Below are 21298 nucleotides of genomic sequence, written 5' to 3' on the forward strand. Positions count from 1 at the left end.
ATTTTGCACGTAGTGAATGAAAGGACAAGATCGCAGATACATGCAGCTGAAATGTCCAGCCACCGCAGGGTGGTGGACTCTCCCTTACAGATAGGGTGATAAGTTCAGTCATCAGAATAGAGCTGCTGATCCTCCGCATAGAGGAGCCAGATGAGGCCGCGGGCATCTGGTCAGGATGCCTCCTGGACGCCTCCCAGGAAGGTATTCCGGGCATGTCCAATTAAGAGGAGACCGCGGCTAAGACCCAGGACACGCTGGAGAGACTGTGTCTCCAGGCTGGCCTGGGAACACCTTGGGGTTCCACCAGAGGAGCTGGACCATGTGGCGGGAGAGAGGGAGGTCTGGGCCTCACTGCTCCGGCTATTGCCCATTCAACCCAACTCCATTTAAGTGGGAGAAGACGGACGGACGGACGGACGGACGGACGGATGATTATAAATATGGTGCTTGGTTTGGATGCATGCTCAATTGAGTGTCCTTTTCCTTGTTGCTCCACAGCTGTTCCAGACTCAGCAGTTATTGCTACCAGCAAGGCCTGTGATTGTCAACATCTACACCAGATAGATGTGCCCCCTGGATCTCCAGTCAAGGTTCCAAATAAATGACATGTAAGACTTTGCAAAACTACACAACTTTGCATTAACTCATTGCTTCTCAAATAGTGGGCTCACGCCCTGGGATGATGCAGTGTAATGCTGGGGAGTGGGGTGGTGGTGGTGTTTGTGACCCCAGGGAACATGCTTATTTTTACTGTATTAGAATAAAGTGTAATTGCACATCCACAGTAGGTGTGTGCAAATTATTAGCTCTATGGTGTAAGGTTATTTTGCATCAAGCATGCGCACACACAGCACAGCGTGGAAAAATATTAAACAGGGATGATAAGAACGGTGATGAGAGACGGCGATGATAAGACAAACAAAATCCACTCAATAGTTAAGATGAGGAAATATGACGGAGCGAATGTAGTGCTTTGGTTCACTGTGACTATGGTGGGAGATGAGGAAACACTGGTGTTTACTGTGTTCAAAAAAGAAAAAAAAAGTTGTGAGTTCATGTTGCTTATCAATTTCAGTTTATTATTGTTTTTATTTATTAATCGTGACTATTTTGGTAGACAGATGCTGGAATTGGAGCTGCCAGGCAGGAGGTCTCGAGGAAGTCCAAAGAGAAGATTTATGGACGTAGTGAGAGAGGATATGAAGGTAGTTGGGGTAAGAGAGGAGGATACAGAGAATAGAGTTAGATGGAGAATGTTGATTCGCTGTGGGGACCCCTGAAGGGAAACGCAGAAAGCAGAAGATAAATATTTTTATTTCTTGATTTTATTTTATTTTTCAGTATCAAATGGTTCGGTTGGTCAAAAAATGTTTAAATAAGGATTTATTTTTTTTACATTTCAGGCAAATTGCAGACTGAAAAACAATATTAATAAAGTTACTCGTTCTTTGCAAATTGATCTATATTTCTTTCTTTTTTCATTAATGTTATGCATTATGCAGAGGTCCACATATAACCATTTTATAGACAAATTATACTATTATAGTTGTGGTGGAGAGTGGGGGGGGGGGCACAGTGTGTTTTTTTTGGGGGGGGGGGGATTGCAAATGTTTATTATAGAAATGAGCTTGAAAGCAGTTTCACCTCCCACAATTGTTAAGACAAAAAGCAGGAAAAAAAAGTAGTCCAAAGAAGAAATCAGGTCAGTCTCTTCCTTTTCCTGGTGCTTCAATTGAAACTCATGGCACCGAGTTACCACTAGATATCTAAATACTAATACACACACCCATTGGTTGTTAAGCAGTAGCTAGCTCATCAACCGCATGGCAGGCACAGTTTGAACAGGCACTGCATTGATTTACTAAAAATACATCAAAGTTTAAACCACCAAAGAAATCTTAGAAAAGTCAAGGACGATGGTTGGTGTTCGCAGCACTCCATTTTCATGTTGAAATGCATAATAAAATTCCGAGAAGGAATCATCTGAGACTCCTGTGATGTCTACTGAGGGACCAATGCATTGGTTTTGGTCAAATATCTCCTCGGCAGCTGGAACAGCACAAAATTCCGTAATTTTCTACAAAAGTGGAGCACAGCTGAGGCAAGTAAATCCTTCTATCTCCCAAGTTCCTCAACAACCCACATGAAGCATGTGTTCAAGTTTGGTTTAGAGAAGTCCAGCTAAAGTACTGCAGTCTCACATAGAATTTCCATGGATATGTTTCCCCCCCTGGATGATTTGCAGTTTTGACTTCTCACACTGGATCTTAATGACAACGGTGGAGGTTTCTTTTCAAACACAAAGTGACATTCACCAGCATCCAAGTTGTTGTATCTCTTTTTATTAAAGTTACTCTATAGTTTGTTTACAGTTGTTTTCCATTAATGAACAAAACACAACAGAAATATTACCTCATGTGACATCAATATGTACAGATGGAATGGATTCTACTTTGACCAAAATATATATACATATTTTTTCAGTATCTCCAAAACTCAAGTACATCTGCTGAATCTGTTTTTCATTCATTTTTCATTTCTGTTTTAATACATGAGACATAAAGTCAAAGATCGCGTCAGAAAGGAGCTTGAACAGATGAAACTAATAAATAATTGACCGTAATCGCTGGATGTTAGGTGTTTTTACACTTCAAATAAAATGCGGTACATTAAAAATATAGATATAAACAATGCTACAGTATCATGCAGCTAGATCTGAGTGCTAAATCAATCCCTGACATGTACCAAAGTGACCTTTCCCCGATAAACTCCCTGCTTAATACTGTTTTAAAATGAATTAAACAGTTCAACAGAAATTTAAAGAACTTCCTGTGAAAAATTCCTGTGTTTTCACATGCACAGCTCATTGTATCACTGTCATTATTTCACGATTTTGAATTTGTTTGGGCAAAGGGTTTTATGACTGTCACTGTAAAAAAGAAAATCACCACCAACCCTGTCTATTCCTCTTCCCCTATTTTTCCTTTTCTCTTTTCCACGTCTCCCTACAGGGGTTACCATAGCGAATCATCTTTCTCCATCCAACACTATTCTCTTCATGTCCTTTTTCATGCCATCCATAAATCTCCTCTCCGGTTTTCTGACTAGCAGTTCCAACCTCAGAACACTTCGACCTAGAACTTCACTATCCCTCCTCTGTACATGTCCAAACTGTCTCAGTCTGGCCTCATCTCCAGAACGTCTGACATGTGCTATCCCTCTGATGGCTTCATTCCTGGTCCTATCTGTCCTCCTCCCTCCAAACATCTCTGCTGCCTCCTGTCTTTTCCTCTAATCTCTAATCCAGACAGCATGGTTTGTATTCTATACCTTTATACCTTTCCTTTCATTCTGGCTGATACTCTGAGTGGGAGAAACAAAATCTCATAATGCGTAGTGAATGGGAAAGTTAGTAGTTTCACCCAGACCACGACATTAAGCTGAAAGTAACCTAGGAATTAAGTTTGTATTTCAAAAACCTAACAGAGGAGCCATTGAACTTCACTGGGCCCTCGTGGCGTCTGTGTGAGTGTGAACTGTGTGTGGGCGTGTGTGTCGTAAAGGGCCTGGAGTGGTTGGTCGCAGTTTGTAAACCAGTAAAAGCGGCAAAGACACTCCATTTACCATAGCGCCCTAACCTGCAATAAACACACTGACCGTCATCGAACAAAAACTGAAAACCAACTGAAAATAAATAAAGTAAATCGGAGTTGAGCATGTATAAAAATTATTACCTAGAGTTTTTGAAGTCTGAACCACTGTATTTACAGTGTGTATGTATATACACTGCTCAAAAAAATAAAGGGAACACTAAAATAACACATCCTAGATCTGAATGAAATATTGAATATCTGGAATATTCTTATTGAATACTTTGTTCTTTATACAGTTCAATGTGCTGACAACGAAATTGCACAAAAAATATCAACGGAAATCACATTTATTAACCCATGGAGGTCTGGATTTGGAGTCCCTCAAAAGTAAAGTGGAAAAACACTACAGGCTGATCCAACTTTGATATAATGTCCTTAAAACATGTCGAAATGAGTCCGTGTTGCTTTCTAAGTGGACAGTGATTTCACAGAAGTGTGATTGACTGAGTTACATTGTGTTGTGTTAGTGTTCCCTCTATTTTTTGAGCAGTATATATTATTACCCTTACCCCACCCAAAACTACCATTTCATCATTACTGATACGTCTGTTTCCATTTAGCTGGGTTTGTTTGTTTTTTCTAGCAGCCTTTGAGGCACAAAGCACAGGACCCCCCTGCCCCCCCGAAAACACAAACCAAATTTTAGTTTTAAACATATTGCCACAACATAATGCAGTTTTGTGGCCTAGTCATTCGATACATCAGCATTTATTCCTTACAATGACCGCCTAAATTTGGTTAAATTTGTGACATTGTTTGAATTGTCCTGCAGGAGTGTCCAGTCATCTTTTTTTGTTTTTGAAATCTTGCTGACTTTGCCTGACTTGAGTGTTTTATGAAATTATGAAAACTTGATGTATCCATTTCAAGCCGAAGGTGCAATGTTTTCTTCCCCTTTCGGTAACACTTTCCTAAGGTAAGAATACACGAGTATAGTGTTTGTTGACCCTGAACAACCAAGATTTAAAAAACAAAAACAAACAAAAAGCATTAGTCCTGAAAGCACAAAGCCATAGTCATCGTCATGCACATAGGAAAAGCACAAATCCATCAATTCTTTTTTTCTTTTCCCTTTTCAAATATACAACTCTTCCAAAACACAAGACAGCACTGGCTCACAGTCCTTTTTTTTTTTTTTTACGCTCCATCTGTGTTTGTTCTTGCTGTTTTCGATCACTGGTACAATAAAAGACCAACGCAGCAACAGGGACCAGAGCAGGAGTGAGAGACTAGCTGTGAAAGAAAAGTGAAACAGAACATAGCTCTCTGATGGCAGGAAATTCAGTTCCTCTCAAGCCAAAAGATCGGCCGTTTAGGTGAGCACTGCTATTGCTTTCGGTTTTAGGTGACTATTGGCTCTCCGGGTACTGCATATCCAAGAGCTCTAATAGTTTCAACTCATTTGACGGGTTAATTTAGGCACCAACCAGATGGCTGTGGGATCTGGGCATTTAAGGAGAGCCAACTGCTTTATTACGATGGGTAGGATTTGAAAATGAGCTGCTTTTGAGGGTCGGAGCTACGTGCGGTATTCAAGCAAATATAGCAGGTTTTTACAAAGAATCGATTCAATATCATTTTTATGATATTGAATTTTATCATTTTTTATAACTATGCATCTTAGGGAGAAAAAAAAAGTCAAATAGCTGGTGTTCCTCGCAGCTGACATGAAGATGAGAAACCGCCTTAAGAGGCCAAACAAAGTCCCACCGCCTTTGTAAAGCACTACGATATTTCTTTTGATATCAGTGGTACAGTAATGAAAAGTAAGAGACGCACAAACGTTAAAGCATGCTTCTGAAGGCTGCTGGATGACGTCATAGCCCACGTCTCTGGTTGCCTTCAAACACATGGGTGCTTTTTGAATTCCTTCGCTTGTGTGCGTGCATGAGTGTCTGTGCACGCACGCACGCGCGTGTATGTGTGTGGGTGGGTGGGTTGATACGCGTGTCTTTGTCCGTGTGACAGCGTAGGCAGTAGATGTGGCATTCTGGATTCAGTTCTTAGTCATAATCCACCAGGAAGCTGTGGAAACAGAAGAAAGAGATAGAGATAAAGAAATCTACCGTGTACGTTGGAAATATTTCTTCGGTTCATGGTCATTTAATCCTGAATGCATTTTCAAATTCCCGTTCAATACTAATACAGCAGAATAATGACCGCCACTTAAGTTTTAAGCGGTGCCCATTGTTCTGCCCTACATTGTGCGAGTTTCTTCGAAACCTGCCATAATATTTAGTAACATCTTCACATGATGGACCTGCTCTTTAAACTCTTGGTACTTATGTCTTCTAGACATCAATATTAAGTCAACCCTGGTGACATTTTGCAGTCCACCCTCCATCCGATAAGAATAGTGCTGTTAATACTAGCGGTTTAATTTTGTTTTTCTGATCCGTATTTGGGACCCGACTCCCGACTATCTCGCCTCTCCCTTCTAATCAGGTTTGCTGTTGCCCGAGAGAGCCATAGCAAAGAAAGTAATGATATCTGTCTTTGAAGGAGGAAAAAAAAAACAGGTGTCACAGGCTTCAGCACACATAAGCTATGTATATCCCAGCTATGTATATTCAGAAATAAAATGAATAAATGATGAGATGGGGAAAACGTGTCCTGCTTCTGCAGAATTTTCTGCTGTGAGTTGCTCACAGAACTGGATCTATGCATACGGCATGCACTATTCTCCTATATCCTCAGCTAATGCACATCCAGTGTTTCTTTTGACAAATCTCCATAAAATATGCACCGATAAATGATAAAACCCTGAAAAGAGCTGTCTCCGGGGTAGTTTATGAATGTCTATGCCTCGCTTTCTAAATTAGTTTAAACATTAATTACAACAAAATGAATGCTTCATCACCGCTAAACAAACCTCTTGACAGAATCAAAACTTTCTGACCGTCTATAAAGACTTAATCTACATTTCTACCACATTACTCTTGGAAAGAAATATGTTCAATGCATATTTTATTCATTCATTATTGGATTTGTTAAGAAACTCTTCAAAATAGGAACATGCTGTAGCCATCAGCCTTGTTCTTGAAATTCCACAAATTAGCTTTAGTGGACCAAACAGTACAGGGCCAAGCTCGTGCCTTTAGCAGCTATACTGTAAATGTTATTTTACATATTTATCCAAACCACTTGAGGCAGAAGGTTGCTCGCATTGAGCTGGGATCTGCCCAAGGTTTCTGCCCTGGAAAATGCAGTTGTTTCCTCGCCAAATGCTCACTCATAAGGGAATGTTGGGTTTCTGTTAATCGCTTTTAAAGAGTGTGGTCCAGACCTGCTCTACATGGAAAGGGTCATCAAACAACTGTGTTTTGATGTGGTGCCATATAGATAAAATTTGACTTGGCATGTCATAGGTGTGCAAATTTAAATTTAATGCAACTTTACAGGGTACAGAAAATATGGGGTATTTTATTTGTTTTTTTTTAAAAAAAGGAAATTGTTGTCTTGTGTCGGGTCATATGGCGCTAGAGCTGATCCCCGGCTGGCCATTTTAACAGACTAGCAGAATGTTTTACATTTCAACTTTTCCCAAGGCTCGTTCAACTGTGGCTTGGGCCAAGGATGATGTTTTCAGTGTCCTTTGTCTTCCCTTCTATTTGTAAGATTATTCCAAAAGCCAATAGTCTAAAAAAAATCATGAAGGATGAAGGCCTTGCAGAGAAAGATCTTATGTAATATTGAATATTCAATATTAAATGACTACATGCATGTTTTTTCTGGTGTTTATATTACTAAATTGTGGGTAATTTTTTCCATTGACAAATTTTATCATATTGCTGAGGGGTATCGTAGTCTATATGACGTTCAACTACATTTTCTGCTCCGTTCAGACCTGACCTGACCCCCCCACTTCCTGCACAGACGACAATGTGAAGCGGAGCCTTGATGAACGCTAGCCACTGATCTCCAGTATAAAAGGTACAAAATCGCCTTTCAGCTGCTTTTATCAGTCATAGCCTTGTTACAGCCAAAAATGTTTTTTCACTTCTGATAATTACACTCTTGATCTATATGATGGGATGGAGATATATTGTGTACTAATGGCTGACACTGTTAATCATGTTTCCCTAAAATTAGGAAGGATCCGTCACTGCTATACTTTTATTTATAAAGCATTTCGAGGCTTTATGCTTACCTAGATTTGTACCTTAATTGTCAGGAAAAGAACTGGTCCTCAGTCTTTCTGTTCATAAGATCATTTGTTTGTTTTAACTGGGGAAAAGGGCTTTTGTGCCTTCTGCACCTGGAATACTTTGCAGAAAGACTGGAAACATGAGTTTATTTCATTGAACGTTTTTTTAAAATTTAAACTTTCTGATGCCGGTTCCACAGCATGCACTTGTTTCTCTTAACCTGCTTATAAAATGATCCTTTTTAAAATTTCATTTTCTTTTTGGATGTGTTTTAACTGGGGAACTCTGAGGATGATTTTTGTATTTGTTGCTCACTATCTTGGCCATAATGCTCTTGAAAAACAGGTTCTTAATGTTAATGGGATTTTTTTTCCTGATTAAATTAAAATCAAATAAATCAAATAAAAACAAATAAATAAATGTGAATGAACGAATGCTAGTACTGTGCTTGGGAATGGCTGTGCAACAGCATCACAACGCTAAACCTCAGGACTCAAGCGAATGCCGTTCCAAAAGTTCAATTGTGCATTTACATGAAGCTGTTTGAATTGAGAGGGAACGCATTCAAAACTTTGCATGCCATTTGGAAAATAAAAGCGAACATTTCTGTTCCGAGGCCCTTATTAGGAACTTGGCCATTTCTTTGTTCATTTGGACGTTATAGGATCCAGGGACCATGAACCTCAGTTCCTAGAGCCATTTTAGCTCCTATTCTGAGGCAGGGCCCCTTTAGAGCTCCATAGGATCTTAGATTAGGTGTTTGGTGATTTGTAGAACTCATAAGCCACGGCCATGACCTGATACTGCTTTTGATGCGCCATTTTTTAAAAACGATCGCAATCCGCCGTTTTCTTGCAAAGAAATGAGCCGACCAAGAGATCCCGCCACTGAGGGGTTTCAAGGGTTTACAGCATCAATAATTGTTTTAGCCAAAATAGATACGGAATCAGCTAATCAAGGTGGTTCTTCATGGGGCGAAGCAGTGTAGGTAAAAATAATCCCGTCCGACAGTCCATGGTTATTATTCTCTACATGCAGGGCACGAATACTGGGGTAACTTTGCCCTTCATGTTGTCCCTGTTGTCTTCCTCTTCATGGTGGTTTGGTTATCGAGCGAGGTGCTCAGTTGTGCTCAACTGTCCTCAAATGTGCCACAATGGTCTCTTACTGTCTGTGAGAATAAAAACTGAAAGGTTCCCTTGGGGGAAGGGAGTTCATAAAAGAAAATTTGAGCTGGAAAGGTTTTAGAACTGTTTTGTCCAAAAGTGGCTGAAGATTTTACTCCATGGGATTAAATCCTGTTGAGCTCCTTAAAAAGAAGCATGCAGGCTATCAGAAAAGGCAATAGTGTGTATAAAATACATACACAACAGAACAGAGGATAAATATTGCCTCCTTAGATATAACAGAAACCCTCCCACCTCGGCTACAGAACAAACACACAGTCAAATTAATAAACCTCACAGGAAAAAAAAAGCATTTTTAGCAAATAAATGAATCATAACACTGCGGTGTCTGGTACAAAATCAACATTTCACCGCTGGAGATTATCAGAGCATGATGACTGATCAAGGGGTTAAAAAAAAGAACCTTGAAAAAGACCAGAACCAGTGCAGACTTCTTGCTAATGAAAATAAGTCTCACAATAACTTTCACATATTAAATCATGTCTTTTTTTTTTTTGATGGAAAAAGCTACTAGTAAGTGTGTTGCTGGTTTTAGTCTATGAAGCGGGTTCAGGGTGTGCGCGTGTGTGTGTGTGTGTGCACAACTGCACAAACTGTATATACATTTTATCATTATTTATTGTAACATGTTCCACAATTACACTTGTAGTCTGCCTCCGTTGGCGTGTGAACCCAAACTCCCCCTGAGCCATTCGAGTCCGACCAACGTCACTCAGAGTAGGAGTTTAGTTTTCTGTCGCCGTCAGAGTTGCCTACGTCGATGATGCCACAAATAGTTATCATTACGTCCGTGACCACGGTCTCTCCCTGGTTCGTGACTTTGAGTAACTAGGTAATCTCTGAGCTGAATTCCTCCCGTCACTCAAAACAAGGTAACCTGTTAGCGTCACCGTGGCAACCTGTTACTGCAGCTTCAAATCAGATAAGCTGATGAGAGACTTTCTCTGGTGTCTGTGGCATGTGCCGAGCACTCGACCGACAAAAACCCATATCCAACTTTTATTTTGACCTAATAATGAGGGAGTAGACGCATATCACCTCTTCCTTGTGTTTTTATAGTATAAACGGTGAAAGCCTAACCTGCTCTCCTCTTCGTCCCGGCATGGTGTTGGGTGGGAGATGGGCTCAAAGAGCGACTATTGTTTCCTCCCTCCAGAACCTTAGAGATTGGGTTGATGTGACGCCAAGCAAGATACTGAATCTACTAATTGCAAGGCAGGACGTGAATGTGAACATGACCCGGGTGAACGATGCAAAATGATGAAGGAGTTTCTTCGTTTGCGAATTTTGACAAATTAAACTCAGTCTTGACTGTATTAGGGTAAAAATACTTCTTGTTCCCTGCCCACTATGACTATAAACACATTACCTGGGGGATTTTAAATTACTTTAGTGAAGATAGTCCTTGCTCTAGTTCATCTACTCTATTCTTCTATTGTTCTATGTTCTATTCATAAAGCTAATGATATAAGTACGTATTCTCCACAACTTCAAAAAATTCACGATATTCTCTGAAGCTTTGTTTGCCAGCTGATCCTTTAGCTTTGCTTTAGCACAATCAGTAAAAGGCAGATTATTGAAGTTGTCCAAACGCTAGTAAACATTCGTCTCTTCTCAGCAGTCGGTCCTTTTCCCTTCCGGATTCGACTGGACACATTGCTTCCTGTGTTCGATTGCCGTGTTTGAACCAGACCTGATTTAATTCTTCAAAACAGTCAGTGTGCACACAATATATCCAAATTACTGCTGTGAGACTAAACCAGCATGTGCAGTAACCTAGCAACAAACACGACCCTTGCATCCCTCTGAGCCACAGCTAATGCACCATCTGAAACATACATAGAAATCTGCAAAATATTAATAAAACCTCTAGATAAAAGGCTCTGACTCCCGTTGGCAAGTCAGTGAGGGGATTAATAACAAAACTAAAATAGGTGTGTCACACTGACAAGCTGTGAAACTGAAGTATCCTCTCTGACTCATTTTCATATCGGCGTTTGAAGGGTTCAATTAAATATTGTTGTTTTTCTTACATGTATGGAAAAGCAGTGGATTTAGTAACACAGGCCAGGCATCTAAGAGTATATAAGTAAAAATTTAAGAACTTATAAAAACCATGTAAACAGTCACATAAGTCAGTATGACATGAAACATTAACATAACGTGTATGTATGCCTGTGTGTGTGCGTGCGTGTGTGTGTGTGTGTGTGTGTGTGTGTGTGTGTGTGTGTGTGTGTGTGTGTGTGTGTGTGTGCGACAAACAAACCTGGCAGCAACATAGTAGATACAACTTCAGCATCCTCCAGCATGTCTATGACACAACGCTGGAAATCCTTACTGTTGTTGGACTGAAGGTAACTATAGCAACAAACAATGAGGTAAAACGACAGAAAAATGCAGACGTTAAAACTGTTGTGGGAGTAAAATATAATCTTTTCTAGACAGAAGGCTGTAACAGTTTCTTCAAGATGGTTACTGTTATTATATTTTTGATGTTTACTTGGAGGGATATGACTAATGGTGATGTGTCCAATTTTAAAATGTTTTATATATTTTACAAACTACAAAATACATATTTGTTAGGTATGTAAAAATAAGATTCTTTTCAAGTTGACCGTATAATATTATAGATTCATGTTTTGATCATGTATGCACGTGATATTTAAACCATCTAAAAAAATCTTGAATTTTCTAGTGTGTGTGTATGTGTGTGTGTTTATGTGTGTGTGTGTTTGTGTGTGCATGTGACAAGCCATCTGCTCATCTTCTCTGATGGGGGAACATTTGATCAGAACGTTAAGTGTGCCAAACAGCCTGCCAATATCTCTTTCATACATACATACAGACAGACACACACACACACACACACACACACACACACACACACATACACACACACATTCAGAGTGCCACACTGACCTCATCCAGGAGATGCGGTCTTGCCAGAATTCATAAATTGTGTAACACCTCTTCCCTGGGACCTTCTGAACAGACACACTGACAGCAAGATGGACGATGAAAGCAGAGTGGAGCAAAAGAGGGAAACAGAGTGTAGTCAAGGGTTTGCTCTCAACCAACCAGGTTAAATGACAGGAAATCATTTGAAGTGTTCAAGAATTGAATAAAGCAATCCTCGCTGACATTGCACTGTGTCGTTAGCGTTACGTAATTTTTGAATAATGCCAATAAATGCCCATTATGCTAATGATGCTAGCGCCATGGCTCTGGGTATCTGTGTATTGGTTAAGGAGTTAGCTGCTACAGCTAGCTGTGCTACAAGATTTGTTGTTTTGTGATGTTACATTTAATTGTATCTGTTTCACATCAAAAGTGGTGGAACTCATAGCAGCACTGTCTTCTTAGCGTGACGTCTTTTTGGTGTGAAGATCGGCAGAGGTTTTCCTCTGCTTCTCACGGGAAAGACGGACAGAGAAATGTTGGAACGGTTTGCCATTGGAGGTGTTGATGTGAATGTTTGTTTGATTTCAGCGACAGGTTTTTAAAATGAGCATGATTGAACTCAAGTCAGGGAAGAGAACGACAGAACTCACAGGGAGAGATAAATGTTGATTTAAAATAAATTAGCTTCAGGTTTTATGGCATGTTGCACTATTTTCAACTGGGAAAATCTGGATTTTGTATATTAAAAAAAACAAAAAAAAACAATATGAGGATTAAAATCAGGATCGCTTAATTTCAATTTACATATCTGATCATGTATTGATTTTCTAAAGAAATTGAGAACTAATAACTGTAAAAGAGTGATATATGACCATAGCACTAGCATAAAACTACCATCATTCATTATCTTCAAGCTGCTCAGTCGCATCAGATGCTGCTACAGTATGCTATGACAGGACCATGTTAACTCCAATACTCTTGAACCTCTGACTCAACATCAAAATTAACATTTGAAAATATGCCTCGGCAGTGGAGTGTGACACTGTTTCAGATCGTGTAATGCAAACAAACTTGACACCAACTGCAAGTTGTCGGAGTGAGCTGAAGTGCCGTCAATGTAGGTCTCGACAACTTTCTGGAAGTTGTCCATATCTTCATCAGTCACCGACATCTGCCTCTGAACCAGCAGGATGTTCTGTTGGCAACGAGATGTGTAAAGGAGAGGAATGAGATGACGTGCATCCAGAGCTTGGATTCATAGCAAAAAACAAACAAACTCAATTTCTCGCTATCAAGAAAATCAATAATGCAAACTTTTTACTTTAATGTAAAGTAAGAGTAAGACTAAGTAGGTTGGCGGAGAGGCAGCAGCACTTTATCCGTAAATTTGTTATGTAAGTCTCTTATTACCTGTGTATTGTATCTATTCACACACACCCACACACAATGTCAAATAAGACACTTTCTAATGATGTACTTTCTTTCCCCCTTATTGATCCGTTGCAATAGCAACATCCCAGCCCTGCAGAGGCTTAGCAACCCCCTCCGGGACTCTGTGCTCCAACCGGAGGCCTCTGCACCCCCTAACACGCCATGTCATCCGGCTAACTTTCTTAACTATACAAAGCACAAGTGAGTCACTGCTGCAGGCAGAATAAACTGCCTCATTTATATCATATGGCTGCTTTTGTAACTGTGACTGAAAGAGGTCACACACTTTGGCTTCAAAACTCAGTTGTTAGCGGAGAGAAACCAGTAGTTTCGTTAAACCTTGAAAATAAGCTGTCGTACGACAACATATGAGTGATCTGGGGAAATACAAATTATTTCTGCGTTACGACAGCCGCTATCTCTTTAAAGAAATCTTTCTTTTGACCCAGTCATTAAGGAGACAAGCAAAACAACCAACCGCCTCAGTATGGCCGTTATGAATACTTTGATGAAATTGTCACCATAGTTACCACTTGACAATAGGCTGCACACTCAACCTACCTGTCTGTGGGCGCTCAAGCTTTTCTGCCCCTCTCTTTGACCGTGACTCCGCTAATTTCTTTTGTTCCTATGTGAACACTCAAAAAATGAACTGCAGGCCCGCTCTCAGGCTCACAATTCAGACTCGATTGTACTTCACAGTCGGGTTCTGCCTTTTGAGCATAAATCTGCCTTCCCTTATTTATTTATTTACCTATTTATTTATGTATTTCTGTTGTCTTTCTTTCTTTCTGTAAAGCTTGTTCTCTGATGTTTCCACTCTGGTCAACAGTAAAAGCAAACACGGCAAAAGACGGGAGATAAGAATAGCAACTTTGAGTAAAGAACTTTTACTATTTGACTTGTGCAGTTAAGCGGAGAGGTCCTCTGGAGGGAACTAATGTAGCTAACATAGCAGTCTCGAATTAAAAGCCCCTAGAACTTTCTGGCACATTTACCTTTTTGTTTGAAATCCAGAAAAGGTATGGTAAGGGAAATACTGGAATTTATGAAGGGATTAAACGGCAAGACTGATTATCCACTTTGCAAAATGTCCGTCATCATATGGGTTCTCCCTGCAAAAGGGAAAAGACTCCCGGGTCTTTGCTCTCGAGAATGAAGGGATTCTGTTATCCGCGAAGTGTAGTCGCGTGCCCAGAGACTTTAATGAATTACTTTTATTGAAAGTAGTTACCATTCAAGCCCATGGGTCTGTAGTACAGCTGGTGCAAATATTATGAATTTCACCACAGGAACACTTCGGACCGACTCAATCACAGTCATGATTATAGTGGATCTGAACAATAACACTGTCGTCACGGTATCGGGAATATTGCGTTTGTGTTGATAATGTGATTCTTTGTTTTGTCAGCGTTTTGCCTTCAGGAGTCACACATACTAGTGGATGGAGGATTACCAGTACATTATCATGTTTTTAAATGAATACAGTATTTGTTGTCTGCTTTTAAGATATCACAGATAGAGTATTGTGACAGCGACGATCCTTTTCTCGTACAACCTTGGGCGTTCCGTGAAAAGATGCATTTTTTACAGATTCTACCATTCCGTTCTGCAAGAGCAGTTTGCTGTGAATTTCCGTCTGAATAAACACATTCTGTAAGCTTTGACCAGGTTTTATTCGATTTGTATTTACACCCGCTTTGAAATTAGACAAATGGGTTTTTTTACCTGAGAGAATAAAATCCCTGCCACTGGAACTGTCGCACTGAGCTGTTCAAATGTGTCACCCATTTCTGAGTCACTATACAATTTATGCTTCAAGATTGTTTAATTATCCCTGGGCTCTCCATGCCAAAATGAAGGAACTGTGTTATTTTTTTTTGCCATAAGCAAATTAATCTTGACAAGCACTGCAGACTCACAGACTTGTATGTGTTGGCCAGCGTGTCTTCTTTTAGTGGCTCCAACTTGGGACTCTGAAACAAGACGGAGGGACATCAGAAGGACTTCCAGGATTTACTGCAGGATTCAGTGTATCCAATAGTTTGGATGTAAACTGCATATATATTTTCTTTAGCAGCGCATTTAGTCTATAAATGTTATTTGCATTCTGTAAGCGTGTTACGGCTCAGAATTTTTCAAGGGAGAATGCGATTGGGTCAGTCAAGAAAATTATACTTTTAAATAAAAACCAAGCCGAGACATGAAATTCATAGGACGACTTCGCATTTCAGAAAATATGATAGGGGAAAGTGAAACATAGTAAAGGACACAGGTAAAATGGAAAGCGCTATCTTAAGTGTGTGTGTTGTTGTGGGCGTGGTTGTCTTAGAGGGAGAGAGTGAGAGAGAGCAGAGTCAGGGAAGAGATATTCGATGGAAGGTGTAAGCGATACGGCGGCGGCGGCGTGGAGGTGTGAGGATGGTTATTACGCTGGGTTATGAAGTGCTTTGAAAATTGCATTCAGGTTCTTTTGAGGGAGCCGGCACATTCTTGGCGTGGGGAGAGAAAATATAATGAGGAAGACCAAGGGGGAAGATGGAGAGTGAAGATGAAATTATAGAAACCAAAGAGGGAGTAATCAAGATAAGAACAGGAAGGTAAAATGGGGTGAAGACCCGAGACGGGGCAGGAGGCGCGCATGCAAGAACTTTGGGTTCTGTAAATGGGTTTTTCTTCATAACATATAAAAATAGGGGAGTGATGGTGTGGTGACTGGGAGTTGCACTTGAAATAGAAAATAAAACAAGAATTTTCAAAATCCAGTAATACCTTGACTTAAAAGCGTAATTCGTTCTCAAGGTGCTCTTATATCAAATTATATAGCCCCATTAAAATGACTTGAAATACTTTAAATGTGATTAATGCATAAAAAATAATAATACAGAAAAAAAGATAATTTAAAGAATATGCTGGTTTTATTGAGTGTATTTACCTTGAATATTAGACAGAGATTCCAGCAGTGACTGAGCACGTTGGGTGAGTTTTTCAGTTTGTGCTTTATCACTTAACTTTATGCTTAATACAATGTATTGCTAAATGAAAACTTTACTACAATTCATGGCTAAATTTAATTTAGTGACATAGAGGTCCTCTTTTTAAAATGATCAAACCATTCCTGACCAGATCAGCACCTCCAAATCCGAGACCACGGTGCTCGACCGGATATAGGTGCAAAGCCAAGGAGAGGGAAGAGGTTCTACCCCAAGTGGAGGTATTCAAGTATCTCAAGGTCTTCTTCACGGGGGAGGGAAAGATGGAGCGGGAGATCGACAAAGGGATCGGTGTGGCGTCTGCAGCGATGCGGGCTCTGTATCGGTCTGTTGTGGCGAAGCTCTCAATTTACTGGTCGACCTACGTTCCCAACCTCACCTACGGTCACGAGCTGTGGGTAGTGACCGAAAGAACGAGATTGTGGACACAAGTGGCCGAAATGAGTTTCCTCCCTAGGGTGGCCGGACTCTCCCTTAGAGATAGGGTGAGAAGTTCGGTCATCTGGGTGGCGCTGGGAGTAGAGTCGCTGCTCCTCTGCATAGAGAGGACCCAGATGGGGTGGCTCGGGCATCTGGTCAGGATGCCTCCTAGGGGAGGTATTCCAGGAATTTCCATCTGGGAGGAGACCACGGGGTAAAACCCAGGACGTGCTGGAGAGACTAAGTCTCCAGGGGGGCCTGGGAACACCTTAGGGTCCACCCCCAGAGGAGCTGGACCATGTGGCAGGGGAGAGGGAGGTCTGGGCTTCACTGCGCCGCCTGCTGTCCCCGCGACCATACTCCGGTGAAGCGGAGGAAGATGGACGGGTGAAAAAGACATCCCTGACCGGCTTTGAATGACTCTTCCGATGCCTGGTCCGTTGACATTCCCACTATCTGCTGCACCACACGGCTGTAAATATGTCGTGCCTTCTGAGAGATTATACTCCCGGTCACGGTATCTCACCTACAACCACAACTTCTTTTTCATGGACACGCATGCTCATGTTTTCCATGATTTCTGCCGGGCTACCAAGAGGCCGGCGGCGGGTCAGACTGTTTTTAAACACCGCTTCACAGACAGCGGGGGCCACGTCCGTGTCAAATGCTAATCCCACTCTCTCGTAACTCACATCCCGGCTCATATTGCAAAGCTAAAAATCAATTGTGCAGTGGCCCGTATGGAAAATTCATATGTTGATGCATTTGTATGTTGAGGTTCCACTATTTATTTTTATTTTTTTACTGTCAGCAAGGACATACAAATTACACAAAATCTTCATTCTGGCAGAGAACATGGCCATTGTCCGTACCTGGCACTCCAGTTTATCCAGCAGCTGCTGCAGCCTGTGGATTTGCAAGCACCAGTTGTCTCCATCTTCAGCGTTCGTACCTGCAGTATTGGAACATGACAGAATTTTACATCTGTTATTTATTTTTTTACCAATATCTATTAACAGTTGGATTTGCCCTCCACGAAAACATTTTCAGATTAAAATGTTAGAAATATTATGTTGCTGTGTTGACTCATCCTTGTCTGGGCCTTGCGTAGTCATCTGGGTTTTTCGTAGAAGGGGCACCTTATAACCTTTGTTCCTTATCATTGATCTTAGGGCCAATGCCTGGTGTCGTGCCAATCGACAGTATTGATGAAAAACATTGATGAGTTGTCAGAGAAAACAACTGTCTCTGAAAGATGTCGATACTATCTCTGAGGACAAAAAATGCCTCAGGAAAACGGCGCACCTTCACAAAGACAATGTTGTGAATCATTTGCTAAACACAATCCACTCAGACTTTGAAATAAATGTCATTTTCAATGCTTTTCTTTGAGAATGTTAAATCAAACCACAGATGAATGTTATACACTTGACAACAAAAAGTTCTTCTTTTCTTTTCGGCTTTTCCCTTCAGGGGTTGCCACAGCGAATCAACCGCCTCCATCTCTTGGAGAGGACCTCCTGTCCTCTTTCACTCCATCCATAAATCTCCTCACTGGTCTTCCTCCAGACTTCCTGCCTGGCAGATCCAACCTACGGCACCCTGCCACCAAGATCTTCACTATTCCTCCTCTGGCCACGTCCAAACCATTTCAGTCTGACTTTACCTCCAGAGCATCTAACATGCACTGTTCCTCTGATGGACTCATTCCTGATCTTATCCATCCTGATCACTTCCAAAAAAGGCCTTCATTACAGCTGTCTAATAATTACTTCCTGTCTTTTTCTGCAACACCACTGTCTCCAAACCAGCTGGTCTCATAGCATTCTTCTACACCTTCCCTTTCACTCTGGCTGATACTTATTTATTGCACATCACCCCTGACACTTTTCTCAACCTGTTCCAACTTGCTTGAATGAATTTCTTCATGTCTTTTCCAAACTCTCCATTGCTTTGGACTGTTGACCCCAAGTACTTAAAATCCTCCGCATCCTTTATCTCCACTCCCTGTAGTCTCACCGTCCCGCTTGGGTCCCACGCATTCACACATGAATTTTCATCCCTCTCCTCTCTTATGCATACCTCCACCCCTCTGGATTTTCCTCTATCTGCTCCTTGTTCTAACTACAGATCACAATGTCATCTGCAAACATGGAGATTCCAGTCTAACCTCATCTATCAGGCTATGCATCCCCACTGCAAACAAGAAGGGGTCATCCCTGATGTAGTCCCAATTCCACCTTGTACTCCACTGATGTAACTTAAAATAGGTTGTGGTGTTGTTTCCTCTGCAGAACAACAATTCCTTGGGACGAAAGGTTGGAGTTCCTACTGAACAGAGTACCTTCACCGAGCAGCTGATTCTGGATGAGCCAAACAGGTCCTTGTGAGATTTCATCAGCAACAGAAACTTGCTCAGCCATAAATCAGTCCATCTTTTCTCCGTAAATAACAGGATGTCAGAAAGCCCGCCCACTTTGTGTAGGTGTCCCAGACTGAGGCCGACCGTCCCCCGTCACTCAGAGGTGAACGATGGATCGGTGATTCGGTTCAGTGAACGAGCGGGCAGTGAGTCCCATAGCGTGAACGGAGACTGGCAGCTCCTCCTCCTCCTCCTCCTCCTCCTCCTCCTCACATCTCCAGGCAAAAAAGGACAGCAAGACGCTGCACACAAAAACCTGGATGGTTTTTCTGTTTGTCTCATTCTGTTGCGTTGTAATTATTCTTAGAAAGAAACTAATTCGTCAACATCTTGCTTAATATTGCTGATTATTGCTTACTTTAACGGCACAGAAAAAAAACACCCCACACTTGGCAATGGATAGTGACTGTTAACCATTATATTGGGCTTTGCTTGAGGTAAATTCAGAGGCAGTTTTTAAAAATCATCTCTCCCACCTGTGGTCAGAGTACCAGTGCAGGGATCCGAGGTGTTCGGGACCTTGTGGCCGCACCGCCTGCCATTCCTCTGCGCTCCCGTCACCTCCGGCACCTGAGTGTCTCTCCTGCAGGGAGCGGTCCCAAAGTGGGAATCATAAGAGAGAGAGAAAGCAAATACTTATTTTAAATTATGTAGGCACGGGTGTCCTAATAGGTAATGAAGAAGGGCATATGGGAATGACAGACGAGATCAGACGATGAGATGCAAGAGCAATCAAGTGTTGGGGGGGACGTGGTGCTGGGGAGGTTAAGTACGGGGAGATGCATTAATAATTGATTTAAATCAGAAAATGAGACAGGTGAATGTCAGCTGTGTATATGAGCAAGCGAGAGAGGGAGAGAGAAATAGCGTCTCCTGAATAGAGGTGAAAACACTTAACCGGGCTGGAAGCAATGCTAACCACAGAGGCCGCGTTAAAAAGCAAACCAATCTATGAATTTACACACTCCGATATTAACAGATGGTAGAAAAAAGTTATTCTTTTATGTAAATGTACTGTCAACGGCAATCACCATCTGCACCTGCCTCTCGCTTTTGTGCTGGTGTGTGTGTGTGGATGTCGTCGTGTGTGTGCAGCAACACGCTGACAATGCAGGCGGGAACGCATTGCTCATGCTGGGGAGAGCCTGGAGGCCAAAGGCCACCGCAGCTGTAACTTCACCGCAGAGCAGCAAAGGAGACGGGAATAAGCCATCATTGTTGACTCGTGATAGCTCGCAGTGTGTCCCTTGCAATACTGATTCTTGTCCGTTTTTGTCCGGACAAGTGTGTAAATGCAGAATGACAAGTTAAGAGCGTTATGCTCTGACACGAAGGGTTTCACCGGCAATCATCTTGAGGCCTTTTCACTTCATTGTATGACTTATAGGTGACTGACATTATTTTGCAACCCAGATGAAATCTGAAACTGTCCTTTCATTTTCACTTCCTGTTAAACTCCTGTTGCTAATAAGACCGGTGAACCAGACGATTTTTTGCAGAACCGACATGTTAGAAATATTCCTGGAAATTGGGACTCTTCCAGTAAACAAGAGCCACTTTTCCTTTGGTGGAGCTTTTTGTAGTTCCCAGAACCTTTTCAGGAACTAGGCAAGTATATTCGTGCCGGCAGAGTAACCAGGGACCAATGGACTGCAGCTCCTTCAACAAATTTAGTTGTTTACTTTCAGGCAGTTCAGAAGGATGTCATTTGACATAAGTGCATTGTAGAACTTATAAGCTACGGCCAGTATCAGATACTTCTTGTGCTGCGCCATTTTAAAAAACTGTCGTCAGCAACTGGTGACAATGGACGAAGAGATCCAAGCTCTTCTATGGCATTGAGGGGTTTCCTGAGTTAGCTAGCGGCAGGTTTCTTCACATGGTGCACAGATGCTTGTGTCACACCGGGCCCTACCTTTGGCTCTTACGACAAGTGACAATTCAAAACTCAAAGGTTGCCCCAGGGAAGGGTAGTTGAAGGTTATATGAAATTCCCGCTGGGTTGTTTGGACAGGAACTGTGTTTGTAGAACTTTTCTGTCCAAAAGCAGCTACTTTGTCAACAGTCATCCAGGCAGTTTTCATTTTTGGTCTTTGGGTGTTGCTATTTTTGATGATACCGTTTTTAAGATTTTGGACTAACC

General features: G+C 41.5%; 1 protein-coding gene across 1 annotated transcript in view; it reads right to left on the reverse strand.

Annotated features, from left to right (window-relative positions):
• Window positions 1-4710: 4710 nt before the first annotated feature.
• The window catches only part of necab3 (N-terminal EF-hand calcium binding protein 3), a 44347-nt gene continuing 27759 nt past the window's right edge, over window positions 4711-21298 (reverse strand). Inside the window, exons 7-13 of the mRNA XM_086149783.1 lie at window positions 19632-19738; window positions 17606-17685; window positions 15243-15296; window positions 12972-13084; window positions 11908-11985; window positions 11255-11346; window positions 4711-5678 (exon numbers count right to left, since the gene is read on the reverse strand). Coding sequence (XP_086005909.1) covers window positions 5650-5678; window positions 11255-11346; window positions 11908-11985; window positions 12972-13084; window positions 15243-15296; window positions 17606-17685; window positions 19632-19738 — 553 coding nt within the window. The 3' untranslated portion in view covers window positions 4711-5649. The remainder of the gene's footprint in view (window positions 5679-11254; window positions 11347-11907; window positions 11986-12971; window positions 13085-15242; window positions 15297-17605; window positions 17686-19631; window positions 19739-21298) is intronic.

Source organism: Fistularia commersonii, chromosome 7 (assembly GCF_037954325.1).
Source record: "Fistularia commersonii isolate RoL2024-O1a breed Wild chromosome 7, RoL_Fcom_v1.0, whole genome shotgun sequence".
NCBI lineage: Eukaryota > Metazoa > Chordata > Actinopteri > Syngnathiformes > Fistulariidae > Fistularia > Fistularia commersonii.